The sequence below is a fragment of the Cryptotermes secundus genome, unplaced genomic scaffold (genome assembly GCF_002891405.2).
Source record: "Cryptotermes secundus unplaced genomic scaffold, Csec_1.0 scaffold276, whole genome shotgun sequence".
Taxonomy (NCBI): Eukaryota; Metazoa; Arthropoda; class Insecta; order Blattodea; family Kalotermitidae; genus Cryptotermes; species Cryptotermes secundus.
The window spans coordinates 356,964-374,014 of NW_019742963.1; the positions used below are offsets into that span (position 1 = coordinate 356,964).

Here is a 17,051-nt window from a genome sequence, read left to right on the forward strand (position 1 = left end):
AGCGTTTTGCTGATGTTGCTGAGGTGAAGGAAAAAACGACGGAGGCGCTGTCAAGCATCTCAAAAGATGAATTTAGACAATGTTTTGAAAAATGGAATAAAAGACTAGACAAGTGTATTAGTGTAAGTGGAGAGTACTTTGAAGGGGATTGAAGGTTTGTGCTTAAAATTTGAATAAATAAGTTAAAAAAAATAAGTTTGGTTTCTTTTGGGTACCCCCTCATATGTGGTATGCTGCACACTTGTCACTTGTGTGTCACTTGTGCACTGGAATGTGGATTCTGCATGGTTGCCATTGCACATGACAGGACACTGGCATCTTATTATTATTATTGGAGGGGGTGGGTTTCCCCATGCACTGTGACCAATTGTTGTTCTATTGTACGTCCCCCTTTGATATTCTACCAGTCCCCATACCCTGCCAGTACTGGTGCGTGCTATCAGCCCCGTTGAGCCAACGAGGTCGGCCCTCGGTACCTTGATGCTTCCCCCATCTACCAGAGGCACTGGAAACTACTTGGGCAGGAAACTTGCCTAATTTAGCTCAGAGGTCTCCTAGAGACATGAGGTTCTTTTATGTGCCGTAATCTGTGACACGGGACCCACGGCTTAAAGTCCCTCCCAGAAGACTTGTTCCCTGAATTTTTCTGCCCTTAAAAATTCCACGACCTCCGCCGGGTTTGAACCCATGTACCTTGAGTCATGAGGTGGGAACGTTACCCCAAGACTACGGAGGCCGCTACACTGGCATCTTACTAAGGAACCTTCTGTCTGGCTTGAGGCAGCTTCATATGAGATTCATGGTGGACAAAGTGGTACTGGAGTAGGTTTTCCCCTGCTGATCATCAGTCCACCATTGTTCCATACTCATCTATCACAGCCCTTGCCGTGCGCAGCAGCCCTGACCAAGCAGCACATTATCACATCCTTGACCTTTAAGTTGGGGGCTTCTTCTCTGACCCAGCACTTGGCTGGGCTACAGAGTGAGGAAATTATTTACTTTTTGGGTTTTGTGCACCAGTGCTGTTTTTAATTGATCAGTAAACATCTTTCTTTATGTATTTTATTTCGGCTTCTGAGTCACATGGAGCATATACAGGATGTTCAGTGATCAAGGAAACCTGGCAGCAACATGGATCAGACACAGCATTCCTCACAGATTGCTGCTCTAACTGCCAATAGTGGAATGAGTCATTAGCGCTGATAAACGCGCTCACTCTCGATAGCTTAGAGTGGATGGAATGTTTCTCTGCAACTACTGTGCCCTTCCCTGCTAGCGAGAGTGCAGTTGTGTCGCTGATTCCCTCACATCAGTTTCTGTGCATGCACATATTTATAAGAATACTGTAAAGAGATAACACAAACTTACCATGCTTTATAGCAGGTGCTGGAAGTGACCCCATTCTTCTTGCAAACATGTCTCGCATCCCATAAATAAATTATGCCACACTTTCTGAAGTTGGTCCTCAGTAATTGAACCAATTATGGGTGTTATTTCATTCTGCAGAGCTTCAGTGGAGCAAGGATTATTCTTGTAGGATTTTTAGGTTTCCCCAAAGATAAAAATTGCAAAAACTGAAATCTGGGGATCTTGGGGGCCAAGTCCCCTGCTGATTATTCTGTCTTCAAATGCTTCCCATATTGCGATCATGGTTGCAATAGCTGTACGTGCTGTAGCGCTGTCTTGCTGAAAATACCCATATTGTCTTTCTTCAGCATTCAGCTGATTGAAGAATGGATTCAGTGTATCATTAACATAGTGATCAGAGTTCATGGTTTTGTGAAAAAATAAGGGGCGAATGATTCGCTATGGACTTAGAGCACACGAAAACTCAACATTTTCACTATGTAATGGCACTTGTATAGTGTGAGGATTTTCATTGCTCCATATTCTTCCATTTTGTGCATTGACATGGCCACTAACGTGAAACCGCGATTCATCTGTCATGAACAGAAGCTGTGGATCCACGATTCCAACATGCACATTTTGCAGCAGCCAGATGCAAAAACGAATTCTTGCTACATAATCTGGTTGTTTCAGCTCATGCACAACTGTTATTTTGTACAGGCAAAATCTGATTAATTTTGTGCCTGTGAAAGCTGATCCTAGCAGAGAAAGGTTTCCTGTGCTAAGCATTTTAACGATTTTCAGGGCTCATCAGTAGTCCTGCCTCAATATCCTGGACATTTTCTTCAGTCACCTCAATCCTCTTCAATTGCTTCTTTATGTCTCACACTGAACCTATGGCCCGCCACTTTTTCACAAGCTTGGATACACACAATTTTGTGGGAACTGGCAAGTTAGGATATTTACAACAAAACTTACGGATACATTTTCTGTAAGTTGTTCCTTGCAAAAGTTTCGACAGTAAACACACACTGTTCAGTAGTGAACTTCATTTCAGTATAAATGTCAACTGCCTATTGACACCTCTAACACAGACTATTAATGTGACTTACTGCGGCGACAAGATCAGACCACCTGACAGTGCACGTTTATCAGTGCAAATGACTCATTCTGCTATCAGCACTTACAGCAGCAATCTGTGAGAATTGTTATGCCCACTCCGCTCTGTTGCCAGGTTTCCTTGATCATTGAACGCATTCTATAAACAGGACGGTGTTTTTAGATGAAGCCAGGACATTGGATAATGAACAGAACCATAATATTTGCACACCATATATTATTTGACGCTATGAAATACAGATACCTGATTACAATGTGCTATTACACTGCATTACAGGTGTTTGACATTGGTAAAGGTGACAACACACCGATCACAGGGCTGGAGTTCCACCGGGTGCCTGATTCAGAGAAATACTTTGTCCTCGTAACAACCCCAAACCGGCTGTACCAGTTCATTGGCTACGTGACTAACTCAGATGAGAAACCGCTCTTACAGCAGATCTTCAATAGTTACCTCACCGTTCCAGGTAACAGATGAGTTTGTTGGATGTGAGGTTCTCACAGCAGTTATTACTAACTTCTGGGATATGATGAACTTCTGCTGGACTACACAGCATTCTGTCCCAGAAAATAATATTGACAGTTGATTTAAAGATATTCATATGGTCTGTGGAGGTGATATTGTCATGGAATGAGGATAAACATGCGTAATTGTGCTCTTTGTGTTTACCATGTGTTCCTTAAGGAAAAAAGCAGACTTATGAGATTGTCATGCTGTCTGTGTGAAAGTGGTGCTCTGTTTGCTCAAACAAACCCAACAAGTATACCACTTCATCATCTTTGATTCAGTTGTATGTTTTGATGCTCCCTACATGAATGAGACATCTAATTGCAAGCTCATTATTGATCATACTGCTTGAGTACCTCCCCCTCAAACTAGTTTGACCACAAGAAAAAATGCAAAGTAATTAAAACAATCATATCATGTGATAGCTAAGCACTGTTTTTTTTGGGGGGGGGGACGTCATTATACATGTGTGGAAGTGTGTTTACTGAGCTGTTGCCTAGATACTGGTTGCATTACCTTGTTGTTCCATTGTTGCATGTTGGACTGTGTGTGTGTGTTGTGGGCATTGCTTATAATGGATTGATTTACATGTCACAATACATATGAAGGGGGGCACAACCATTGACACCACAGAAGGAAAATAGCAAAGAATGGAGAGAGAGTTTTGTTCTCGAACAAACATATTGTCACGTGTTGGGTATGTTACGCGACAAATAACTTCACACCATCAAGGATGTAGTGAATATTTATTGTACTTCGCTTCTACACTCACACACTTTACAATTATTGTCACTTGCAGTATCACAATCACTGCTTCCACTATATCTCAGCGAATACAAGACTGCCTTTGTCAGCGACTCTCTTAAGAATGACTTCTGGCCCAATACTCAACTTTCATTCGAGGCTGGACCCTTTTCCTAGGCTGCACGTGTACTCCATAGAGGACACCCCTCGCCAAGGTTCAGTGTCACGTGTTCAGCAATCCAGTGCTTTGGGAACACTCCTTATAGAATACCCCGGTAACGTGTTTCATGTCATCTATTGTTATTCAACGGCAATTCGATGCTAGGGTTTTCCTACATGATGGTCTGTTGTTATTCATTTCTCGCTGTGGGAACTCAACAGTTTCCAAGTATTTGTGGTTGTGAAAATAACATGTTACAATATTTTAGTGTGAAGAATGATAATACAGTAACATGGAAATATACTGACTTCAGTTCTAGTGCACTGTGACAGGTTCAAAAAGTAAACAGTTGCCTGAAGGTTGCCAAGTAAGGCTAAAACATGTAGCAATTGTTGAGGTTTTAATGTTATTTTAAATTAAAGAGAGATTATGAACATTTTTAAGTTGCATTAAAGACACAGGTGAATGCGTGATTGTTTAGTGTTAGATGATAGCATGACTAATGAATGGTGAATTGGAAAGGATTTGAAAGGAAGTGCTGTGGCTTAATTGAGGTACTGTCCCAACATTTGCCTGGAGCAACTGGGGAAAGTCATGAAAAGCCTCATTGCAGATACCTTGCATTTTGGCTGAGATTCAAACTGAGCACCTCCGGAATAGAAGACTTGCTATGCTGATGTGTTCGGTGAAGATGTGTTAATAGAGCAAGTAACGACTAGCAGCAGATGGATGATGTTCAGTTTCATGTGTCTGTAGTGTTTATTATTCTAGGATGAGGGAGTGTATCTGTATAAGGTCAGAGGGTTCGTTATATGGGGCCCAGCACTATGGCTGACCCTGATCTGCTCTGGATTCTCCTTCTAAAATTAGCCAGCTAGCAGTCTCATGCTTCAAATGAAACACAGTACTTTACTGTGGGGCTGACTGTCTTGTCTGCATCTCTTTAAATCAAATATCTTATATACAGATACATGAATACATTTTTCTGAAACAGTATAGGAGTTAACAGAAAAATGTTCTTGTGAAAGGGATCACTTGAGAGATCTGTCACAGAGAAATAGGAGAAATACCATTGGGCCTTGTGCAATTTCTGGTCAGAAGTTATCCTGCCTTATATTTGATTTATTTATTTATTTATCAGTCACTTGGTCTTTGTAATGGATATGCATTGTGTTTTCTGTGAGGAAGGAACTCCTCTTTAACTTCAAAGGTTGAGCATTAGCCTGTTTCAGCTACATTTATGACTGTCCATCTCTTCTTTCGTCTTGCCACGTCTCTCTTACTACATACTTTGTAAGTCATGGCTTGTTTTGGAGTGTGGGTTGTATTCATTTCCATCTGTTTTCTTTTGTGTTTTGGGTCTGTGAGAGAATTCATAGTTCTCTCATTTGGTCTTTATTTCTTATATTTTATTGCAACCCTTTGCAGATCCTAAAAATCTCTCAGCTGCCTGTATTCTCTTCTAGTCATGAATCATCATAGTTGAAAAGATAACTGATTTTTAATACCATTTAGATGAAATTCATTCTTGAAAGGTTTCAATATGTTATGCCATATGACGTGACATACAAGGAGCAGATAACGATTGTATCAGACATTTCTTGTAAGCCAGCTCACTGCCTGGTGACTATGTTGCATATTAACATGTGGTATGTATGTTCTGCTTGTTCCAGAGAGCTTTCAAGATATTCCAAGTTCTCTCAAGTATTCCAGACTGCAGTTCTATTATCCAAATCCCAAAGGACTACCTAAAACCTTTGCTTGGCTAACAGAACCAGGAATTTTCTATGGACAGGTGAGTTTGTTGAAGTTCATCTGGTAGCATGTCATACATTGTTCAGAAACTAATCAGTGTTCTTTGTTTACCCCAGAGAGTGGTAGCACTGTTATCTGAAATATATTATTATATGGCAGTATGTACATGGTACAGGGGGTTCCCAATTTAATATTCCTTGATTTAAGGTTTTGCCCTTGTATAGAGTGCAGTTTCAAAGATATGAAGTTCATACATGGTGTTTCTTTCAGAGATGAGGGTTGGTTATTTTATGATGCTTTCAGTGACAATGCCAGATGGTAGATGATTTATGAATTATGGTTTGGGAAGGATCTGGAAGGAAACTGAAAACACTCATGCCATGCTGCGGTCAGTCGGTGTATCCTTTCTGTGTGTGTGTGTGTGTGTGTGTGTGTGTGTGTGTGTGTGTGTGTGCNCCCCCCCCCACTCTCCCCAGTCTTCTGAGGGTTAAGATTCACAAAATGTGTTCTCTCTTGCAGTTGGATATGAGTGGCCGTGACTCCGTTATGACCAACAGCCAGTTACTGCAGTACATTCCACCAAACTCAGGAGCACCTCTTGCATTTGTCATCACTGAGTTCCATGCCCTCCTGCTGTATGCTGATCATGTGAAGGGCATTTCACTCCTGAATCATGAACTTGTGTTTGAGGATGTCTACAATGAGGTCAGTTCAGTCTGTCAGTATTTACAAAACATACATTGAGGCAGGTAGTCATAACTTCCTGGTCTTGTGTACTGAAGGTGCCCATTTTTTATTTTGTCCTAACCGTGTCATAATGCAGTGAATTACAGTATAAACAGTGTAAACTGAAGTTACTATGCCATGAAGGTATATGGGGGAGCGAACGTACAGATCAATGTCTTCTTGACCTTGGCACTAGATGGAGGTGAGTGGTCAACTTCATGCCTAAGCTTCTTTAGCCGCAGGGAAAGAGCCTCCAGATACCATTGGATAGAGCCAGTTTGGATGACATGGAGAAGAGAAATTTCTTAACCCTACTTGGGCTCAGGTTGCAAACCCTTGGTCGTCCAGCCCCTAGTTAGTCACTATACTGACTGCGCTATAAAAAACAACACAGACTCCCAGAAAACCCCTCTACTGTATAATACATCATAGAGTATAAAAAAACAATTTTAATTCAGTTTTAACTTTTAACTTTTGAGTTAAAACGTTTTACATTTAAGGATTAATATTCAAGTGTAATGAAACACAAGAATAAAAATGAAATTCATATTTATGACTACTATTTTATGTCCACATTAGAAATAGAATTCTAGTAGTATATTTCATGAACATTGCCTGATGATCTAGTTATGGGATCAAAACATGTAGCAAATTTACATAATAAACAAATATTGATACAGTAATATTCGTTTATTTGTTAAAAACTTGTTGTGTCGGCACTTGTATAATAATACTGCATTCTGGCTGAGTTTTCATGATTTTCCTCAGTTCCTTCATGCAGGTACTGGGATAGCATATCAGTTAGGTTACAACCACTTTCTTCCGAATCCCTTCTTATTAATTACCTAGTAGGGGTCCTACCATTGATCGCTATATAATCTGAGATACAAACAGATTCTTAAAATGAGTCACAAAAATTTGTGTTTTGATTTGGTATGTAATAAATGATCATGTTGAATTCTTGTGTTTACAGTCATTTGGGAAGCTAGTGAACATCACACAGGATCCAGTCAAGGGTATCATCTGGGTGTTCACTGAGAAAGTAGTGTTTCGATATAAAGTTTGCCGTGAAGAGAGAAATGTCTGGCAGGTATGTGTTGTCTGTAACAAGACAGACTAAGACAAACTGTACGGAAGAACAGTTATGAATCGGAGATCGTAAAATGAGCAATGTAAGGGGTTCCTTGACATTTTGAAAAGAAGTTAAACCGTAGATCTGGAAACCTGATGCTGACCTTGCTCATGTCATACATGAGTAACTTCTTGAAGAAAGGGCTGCGCCATAGCTCAAGCAGTTAGTTGCTGGCTTCCCACCGCAGCGGCCCGGGTTCGATCCCGGGTCTGGTCAAGTGGGATTTATGGTGGACAAAGTGGTTCTGGGCCGGTCACAGTAGCCGAGCGGTCTAAGGCATGCACTGTCTTCGCTCGTTTGGAAGCCGCGATCGTGAGTTCGAATCCCACTCAGGGCATGGATGTTTGTGTGCGTTTTTCTGTGTTTGTCTACAGGTAGAGGCCTTACGATGAGCTGATCACTCACCCAAGGAGTCCTACCGAATGTGTAAGATCGAGAAAAACCGAAGTGAACGGAGTTCATGGAGGTAGGCCTAGGCCCACTGGGGCTGTAGTGCCAAGGGGGGAAAAAAAGTGGTGCTGGGGCAGGTTTTCTCCCAGTACTTCGGTTTCCCCTGCCAATCTTCATTCCACCAATTGCTCCACAATCACCTTCACCTATCATCTGGTGCTGGTACAATAGGCCAGAATTGGCCACAGTACAAAGGACTTAGTCCCACCCCACTAGCATTAAAAAACTTCTTGAAGAATACTATTTTCTGGGAGATGATGCCATTTAGTCTCGTAAAAGTGCACCAACATTAGGGATGAATATGTTGCTTCCATTTCTTGTAGTAAAAGAGGAATCCAAGCAAGTAACCAGCCAAGCAGAAGTTTATTGCTTGACTTACACTTTGGCCGTGAAGATGGAGGTTGTACGTTCCCCTGAAATATCAGTAAACGTCAGCCAGACTACATGGCGTCACATCCCAGTGGATAATTCTGTTGATAGTCACCGTCATGGCTAGTTGACTTCCAGCCAACTTCTTGATTCAATGGAAAGTGCAGTTGTGAAGCTCATTACAGAAGTTAACTGAGCTCATCAAGAAATTTGCTGCTTTTATCAACCTCAAGATTCATTGCCAAACTGACAAAAGCTCATTCTTGGACCCTATTCTGAGCCAGTTGAATATGATCCATTTTTATTTATTGCATTTAAGTTCATTTCATGTAAAAAAAAAAGTAAAAAGGAAGTAAAGCTAGCCCTGTAATAGGCCGGGAAGGCCCATAGGGTTGTGAGATGTTGAGGTTCCCACATTTTCTAGACCATCAGCTCACAGATGGCGGTGAGGTTGTCAGCCCTACATGCCAGCTGCCTTTACCACCAAGAATATTCCTGGTATTCATTTCTGTTAGAAGCTGAGTCGACCCCGGAGCCATAGTGCGATCAGAAGGATTAGGTCAATTGAAAAAAATCCAGTGACCTCATCAGGATTTGAACCCACAACCTTTCGGCTTGTAACATAGTGCCTCAACCAACTACACTACTGCATGCCCCTGTTCATTTCATGAATACTGCAAACAGCTGTGGTTAAATATAGAGGAAAACATAAGTAATGTCTTATCCGAACCTTTGGTCATAAGAAGTAAGTCTGACACCAGTGGAGCATGAATTTTATGTTTAAACAGCATTAACCCTTAGAGCTCAGTGGTAGCTATACATACCACCTCCTTTAATATTAAAGAATTATTCATTTGCCTGCACAGTGGCATGCAGACCCATTTTCTGAGCAACAACTGTGAGATAAGCAAATATACAACAACCATTACTGAGTAACATCTTCACAAACAAGCATGTTTGTGTGGCAGCGATTGGAAACAGCAACGGAGGGACTGTTTTCTGTGCGGTCTGTGCCGAGGTGTTATAAGGAGGACATTTAGTCGAGGGTTGATAGTTTGAGCGATGAGTCAGTTCCGAGACAGTCACCAGCCAGTAAGAATGTGAGCAAGGAAGTAGAGGACATCATTGGGATCCTTCACCAGGCAGTGACTGGTGAAGACATTGCAAAATGAGAAGATTTTATGTGTGCTTTGGTTACAGTGATCTTTGGAGTGTGTAACTCAGTGAGATTGTCGTAGTTACATATATTTACATTTTGTAAGTGTTCAGTAAATCCAATACCAATCCAAACCCTGTCTATAGTCACACTCATAAACATGGCAGTATTTATGTGTTCTGTGTTCTGTGTGATTCTGACAATAAACCAGTTTCTTCCCTAAATAGCATTAACTGGTTGGTCTCTGTAATGGAGATACAGTGCATTTCCTGTGAAACCTAAAAGCCAGAATATTGAAATCAAAGAAGCATCACAGAAGCTTCAATTGCTACAGAACAGGTTTGTAAAATATGCTTCATGGCCGTTAATACACAGAAATTGGTTTGTATCTAAGCTGTGTGAGAAGTCAGATGAGACCTGGAACAGAGCAATGACAGGTGTGAAGCGTTTGAGTACAGAAACAATTGCACACAGAATTAATGGGTTTTGGTAATTTTCCATCATCCGGAATTCTAGCTAATAGAAAACATGACATTTTGGAAACTGGATCTGTTTCCATCTTCAGGTGAGGAAGGAAGACACCTACTCTGTTGGGCCCCTAGAAAGAGATTGAGACTAGGTCTTTGTAAGGGGCCCAACTGAGTAGGTGTCTTCCTTCCTCACCTGAAGACAGAAACAGATCCAGTTTCCGAAATGTTGTGTCTTCTATCACCTAGATTCCAGACAATGAAAAAAGTCAAAATACCCAGTAATTCTATGAGTCATCCACCATCATCAGAGCCCTTTAGAATCTACAGAAACAACTGTTAATGTTTGTATCAAAGCAATGAGCAGGAGAAGACAACTCTGGAAGCACTGCTGTCATTTGTAGATCATGAAAAATAATATAAGTGTGGTAATTGCCCGTAGTTAAGGCTAACAAGCATCCAGTAAATTCTATTATCGGTCTGAATCCTGTGTCTGGTCATGTCATAGCTCAGGTGGTTAGTTGCCGGTTTCCCACTGTGGTGGCCTGGGTTGGACCCCAGGCCAGGCCATATGGGATTTGTGGTGGACAAATTGACAGTGGGGCAGATTTTCTCCAAGTCCTTCGGTTTTCCCTGCCAATTTACTTTCCACCTAATGCTCCTTGCTCATCATCATCATCTGTCATCCAGGCCTGGTCCAATTTACCAAACAGTGGCTGGCTTACCAAATGGACAGAGTCTCACCCCACCCAAAGAAATTAGAATTAATTAAATTAAGCCCAATCAGCATAGAGACAGGCTGCAGACTGGATGTCTCAGGAATCAGGGTTGAATCCCCAGCAGGAGCAAAAGACTTTTCTTTTCTTCACAGTGTCCAGATTGGCTGTGGGACCCACCAAGTCTCGTATACAGTGGATACCAGTGACTCTTTTCACTAGGGGTAAAGTGGCTAGGGCACAAAGCTGACCATTCACCTCTATCTAGTGTTAATGTTAAGAATGTATGTTGCCATGCCTCCACACCCCCATATGTCTTCATGTCATGGCTTTTACTGAAGGATGTGGTCTATTTTACCTTTTAGTTAAGCTAAATCATTTGCATCATCAATCATCATCAATCAAGCAGTGGTCACATGATGAAGCATGATTGTTTGCAGGTGTATGTGGAGAAGGGTGAGTTTGAGCTGGCCAAACAGTACTGCAAGGACAATCCTGCACACATTGACCAGGTTCTTGTCAAACAGGCGGAGATGTACTTCAACAACAAACAGTGCGTAACAGGCACATTTGTCTCTGTAAAACTGTGTTGCATTTCTTAATTAACTGACTCCTTGGAGCTGAGTCCTTCTTAAGAAGCTGATAGTTTCTGATCGCACGCTTTCACGGTGGTTCAGATATTCAGCCTTCATGCTACATGGATGTGTGCACCATTATGCATGTTTAAGAGGCACATCATGGTCTGTACTGAAGATGGAGGCAGCGTATACCTCCAAATCATTGATGGCAGTGCCCACATCTGTGTGTTGTAAAGACCCAAGAGTTAAACCAACTTGCTTGGTTGCTTGAGACATTCCCAGCATTTTATGGAACCCAAAAATTCATTACCATGCTCACAAGAGCCCTATTCTGATCCACCTGAATCCAAACCACATCCTAACGTCTTGTTTATTTAAAGCCATTTTAATATTTTCCTTTTATTTATGCTTAGGTCTTACAAGTTGCTCTTTCATTAGATTTTGTACCTAAAAGAATATGATTTGAGGCAGTTTACACAATGTTAAGTTCAGAAAATAAACAGGATGGACGCTGTCATGTCAACAACTTCTTTATTTTGCTGTTGATATCTTCGTTACATGTTTCGGCCTTTATGTGGGTCATCGTCAGGTGTACATGAACTTGGTGTCAGAATTGCATCATTTATTCAGTATGAATTCATATTGTGTATATATTGTTACACTTTTCTGATAATACGCTTTGATATTTAAAATAGTTAAAACTTGACATAAATATGCTATTGAAGTAACACATTGAGTTAAAAGATTAAAATTAAAATTACAGTTGAAGTTCCTAGTTAATATGACTAGTAATATTCGATGTTGTACATCTATGTGTATTATCAGGATAATGTAACAATATAGACACAATATGAATTCATATTTAAAAAGTGATGCAACTCAGAAATCTGACAGCAAGTACTCAAGTACACCTGAGGATGACCCAGATGAGGGTTGAAACATGTAGCAAAGATATAAACAACAAAATAAAACAGATGTTGACATGACAGTGTCTATCCTGTTTATTTTCTGAACTTATTGTTGTGTAGACTGCAAATCATATTCTATTAATGAATTATATACAACAGGATGCATACCATAAAGATTTTGTACCTAAACTTTGTGTGCATTTCTGTTCTCTTCTTTGCATGCTACATGCCATACTCATCCCATTTTCTTTATTCTTATCATATTAGTATTATATCTCTTGTCATTAATTTAGATTTGTTGTTTTAATAGTAATGATGCTTGTTTAAGTCCAGTTGATTCTTTTGCTCCCGCATCCAGGTTTGGTCGTTTACCTGTGCTTTGTTGACAGTATTATATGTGATATAGGTCAGGTAGTAACATGGTGTGACAAACTAAAACATTTCTCCCCAGAATGAATTATGAACACACTGGCTGTTACTATGTGGTTCATGTAGTGACCCTTTGTGATTCTTTTTACATTTGTAGCCATTTGCTATTCGAGGTTTAACCTTTATCGGATGAACGTCATCATATGATGTCGTTAAAAGTTAGGGCAGCTGGCCGAACGTCATCATATGATGTCGCGGATTCCACGCATGTAAGGTTTTTTTTAAAATTAAATTTAAAATATAAATTGTTGTTCTATTTACATAATTTTTGGTCACAACCTTTATAAGGTAACAGCCTTCCCTCCTGTGTGATCTAATGTAATCTACCGACATCATATGGCTGAACGACCTCATGATTTCGCGCATTGCACGCGTGTAAAGGTTTTTTTTAAAATTAAATTTAAAATAAAATTTTTGCTCTACTTACGTGATGTATTTTCACCATCTTCATGAGGAAACAGCCTTCCCTCCTGCATCATCTATGGTAATGTGGCCTTCATATGGTACTGCCGAAAACATTCCGAAATGCAGAGTCCGACGTCGCAGCTCACGCACTTCGTACGAACGCTAGACCGCTCCCCACGCGAAGAGCACACACGACACTTCAGTTGCAATTTAGAGGAAGCAGGCCAGTGATGTCGAGCTGCAGTGATATTTATCCCCGCAGCTACACCGGAATAATTATTCACACCTCTCCGCCACACTGGTCTGGCGGTCCCCAAGTTGCCGACGAAGGTGATCACCCTTCGTCCGCGGAATCAGAACTCCAACTTTCCTCCCCCCTCTCAGAATCGGTTGAATAGCAGTCCGAATCTGTGTCATTGAACAGCTGTTTCTCAATTTCAGCATCTTCCATACAATGTCGTCGTGTGGCCATGGTGAACTACACGGCTCTCTAGCAGTGAATCTCTGTGCTTAGACCATGATAAGAAGCCATAAATCTTAACCTCGAGCCCACACATACAAAAATCTCATTCACGACTTGGCTGAACCCAATATCTGCTTCATGATGTCATGGGTGGCTAAACTTATATTGCGATGTTTCAAAATCGTTACAAACACAATGGTTTGACTGCAATGAATGAACGAATGACCGATCTGGCAACACCATATTCCGAAAATTAACTCCTGTGTTTATCTAACACATTAGGCAGCGAGGAANGAAAGTGTATTACACTGCTAGAACGCATGGTGCAGAAAATGTATGAATTTCGGGAATTTTTTTTTTGGGAATCAGTGTAAAGAATTTTTACAGATATTAAAATCCGTAAATTAGAATATCTGATTCTATATTCTTTCTACATTAAAGGAGCGTTCATTTCGTTTGTTTATCATAAAAAATGTAGAAATCACACCATTTTTAGAAACATGCTTACAATTTCATTGCCCTAGAAGGGCAGGCATTTAAATAAACTCCGTCCAGCTGCCCCTGCCGGAAATTAAATGGCCCATCCGATAAAGGTTAAGATTCTCTCGTGGTTTGGGGTCAGCCAGGAGACCTACTCAGGGTGGAACTGGGACCTCAGTTTTATACTTTAAAAGAGACCACCTAAAACAGGCATAAAGAAAAGGATAATGTAAAATCAGGGAAGTGTCAGTGATGCCGTACGAAGAAATGAGAGTTGCTTTACACCATGAGTTTGGCCAGTCATTTGAAATATGGATGGTGCATCTCTTGCATGGAGTAAGGTTCAAACTGAGTATAAAATCTTTCACTTTCTTCTCAATTTCTTTCAATTGTGTTTAGTATGGATGACAATAATTGCAACCGTGATGCCAGTTCTACATGTGCTCCAGTATGCACATCAACTGGTGCTAGAAAGCAGTCTTCTGGGATTTGGCACCATGTATAAGCGGTGTTAACCGACGTTTCGGAGGAACGTATCGCCTCCATCTTCAGGGTAGAAGAAAAAGTATAAGAAATCTGCAAGCGACAAGACCGTGAGAACGGTAAAAGCATACGTTCCTCTGAAACGTCGGTTAACACCACTTATACACGGTGCCAAATCCCAGAAGACTGCTTTTTTCATAGTCACCGCCGTGAAAGCCTCAAATCTTACAACTGGTGCTAATTTATCTTTTATCGTAAATGCTTTCCTAACTGCTTCACTGTCCATAGTTCTGGTGAAAATGGAATTAGGTAACAAATGGACTGTCATGTTTCTGTACAGTGCCTAGCTCCATGTAGATACTGTCAGCAGCCATCTTCATAGAAACTCAAATGGTTGCAGCAGCTGAAGGAAAATGGTGAGGATGAAGGCATGTTTGTGTCAGTGATTGGTGGAGCTCACTCATATGAATTTCAAAAGCTTTCATATTCAAAGATATTGTCACGTGTTGGGTATATATAACGCGACAAATAACTTCACGCCTTATTTGATATAGCAAATTTATTTCACACTCGCTCTTACAATCACACAATTTACAGATAACAATTACTGCTATCTGCAGTATCACAAATACTAGACTGCAAATGCCAGAATACAACGGACTGGTTGCTGGCTAACTCGTTACTCTCCACTGGCTAAATGGAGAACTGTTGATCACACACTCGCTCGTAGGCTTGCTCGGAACTAACTCGGAACTGTCTTGAATAGTCTTCGCTGCTCCTTATTTAGCACTGTTCCGGACAACACAGAAAACAGCCACGTAATAGGCACCACTGTTGTCTGGCGCTGTGTTGCTAGCAACGCTGTCCGGAGTTGTTTACTGCTGCCTAGCAACCACGGTATCCCTTGGTGACATCACCGCTGGCGGGGTAGGCGAAGGAGTGTTGATTCACCTGTTACCTTAGTAACGACAGCGATCCGATAGCGTTACATAACCGCTGGCGGGGAGTGGGGTGTTCCTGCATAGCACAACACGTCACAATATTCCTATTTTAATAAGATAGACCTTGAACATGAGTGAAACAGTGACAGCGTTTCTTGGAATTTTCTAAAATAGAATGTTGTAAACGTAACATCAGATGAATTTGCATTATTAAAACTTATGAAAATAAGGTGCAGATTCAAGTAGAGTGTAAATTTGAGGAAGCATAATCCATTAAAATTTAATATTGTTCTAATGGATTATTGCACCAGGGGCCAAGAAAAGAAAAAAGGGAGAAAACTGCAATCCAAGAATGCAGAATCGAAGTTCCACCAAATTTGCATCGTCATGTTCTGTGATGGCCATCATGATGTAACAATGTAAGTGCCTTCTTTTTTTTTAATGTAGGTATGAAAAAAGTGCTGTCCATTATGCAGAGACACAGTCATCTTTTGAGGAAATCGCCCTGAAGTTCCTGCAGGTGTGGCAAATAGAGGCACTGAAGACGTTCCTGAAAAAGGTGAGCTGTACTCCAGCTTGCAGTACACATTTTCCATGTGCATTCTTTTCTTTCTCCCATACTTCATTGCTTTAGGGGGGGGGTATTTTATGATGTCAGTATCAAGACTTTCATAGCCTTGAATAGTAGGATGATAGATGAACAGTGGACTGGAAAGGATTTGGAAGGAAATAGGAGTGGCTTAATTAAGGAACTGACCCAGCACTGAGCAAGTAGGCTTCTGGTCAGTATGTGCTAGGTTCAAATCTCAGCCAGGACACTCTGTGTGCTGCCTTAAGTTTTTTATGGTTTTTCTTAGACCCTCTAGGTAGCCGCCAGGATAGTACCTCAATTAGGCCTTGACCACTTCTTTAAAAATCCTAATTAATGATTCACCAGCGATTTTGCTAACTGATGCTGTATAATTTTATGAGGGAGAGTCAGTAAGTATGTCACATGATCAGAGGCTGGTTTCAGTAGTCAAAATGGGTACTGTTATTGAGAATTGTACTACTAAAGAGCAGCATTCTGTCGTGTGTTTATTTTATTTAATTATTTATGTGTGCTTGGGACTGAAATTAAATGGGACACATCGGCTGTTGGTCTGTGCTGATAATGTGAATCTACTGGGAGACAATATGGATACCATAAAGAAAAACACACAAACTTTAACTGACTCTAGTCAGGAGGTTGGTCTAGAAGTAAACTGAGAGAAAACTAAGTATATGTTGCTGTCTCGTCACCGAACTGCAGGGCAAAATCATGACATAAAGATCGGAAACAGATGTTTTGAAAATGTGGAAGAGTTCATATATTTGCAAACAACTAAAACCTGATTCAGGAGGAAATTAAAAGGAGATTGAATCTGGGTAATGCTTCCTGCCATTCAGTCCAGAACCTTTTCTCTTCTTGTCTGCTGTCTAAAGACAAAAACTAGAATATACAAAACTATATTTTGCATTTGTTTCAGTATGGGTGTGAAACTTGGGCTCTGACAGTAAGGGAGGAATACAGATTGGGGGCGTTTGAGAATAGGGTGTTGAGAATATTTGGATCAAAGAGAGATGAAATGATAGGAGTTTGGACAAAACTGCATAATAAGGAGCTTCATAACTTGTGCTCTTTTCCAAGTATAATTAGAATGACCAAGTGAAGGAGGATTAGATGGACAGGTTAT

The 17,051-nt window shown here is 40.7% G+C and overlaps 1 protein-coding gene across 5 annotated transcripts in view; it reads left to right on the plus strand.

The window, feature by feature from the left end:
• The window catches only part of LOC111873418 (vacuolar protein sorting-associated protein 18 homolog), an 82,898-nt gene that overhangs the window by 12,554 nt on the left and 53,293 nt on the right, over nucleotides 1-17,051 (plus strand). For all 5 annotated transcript variants that reach the window (XM_023868123.2, XM_023868124.2, XM_023868121.2 and 2 more), the window contains 6 exons: nucleotides 2,744-2,933; nucleotides 5,552-5,673; nucleotides 6,153-6,338; nucleotides 7,333-7,449; nucleotides 11,090-11,202; nucleotides 15,784-15,895. In XM_023868123.2, the coding sequence (XP_023723891.1) occupies nucleotides 2,744-2,933; nucleotides 5,552-5,673; nucleotides 6,153-6,338; nucleotides 7,333-7,449; nucleotides 11,090-11,202; nucleotides 15,784-15,895 (840 nt within the window). The remainder of the gene's footprint in view (nucleotides 1-2,743; nucleotides 2,934-5,551; nucleotides 5,674-6,152; nucleotides 6,339-7,332; nucleotides 7,450-11,089; nucleotides 11,203-15,783; nucleotides 15,896-17,051) is intronic.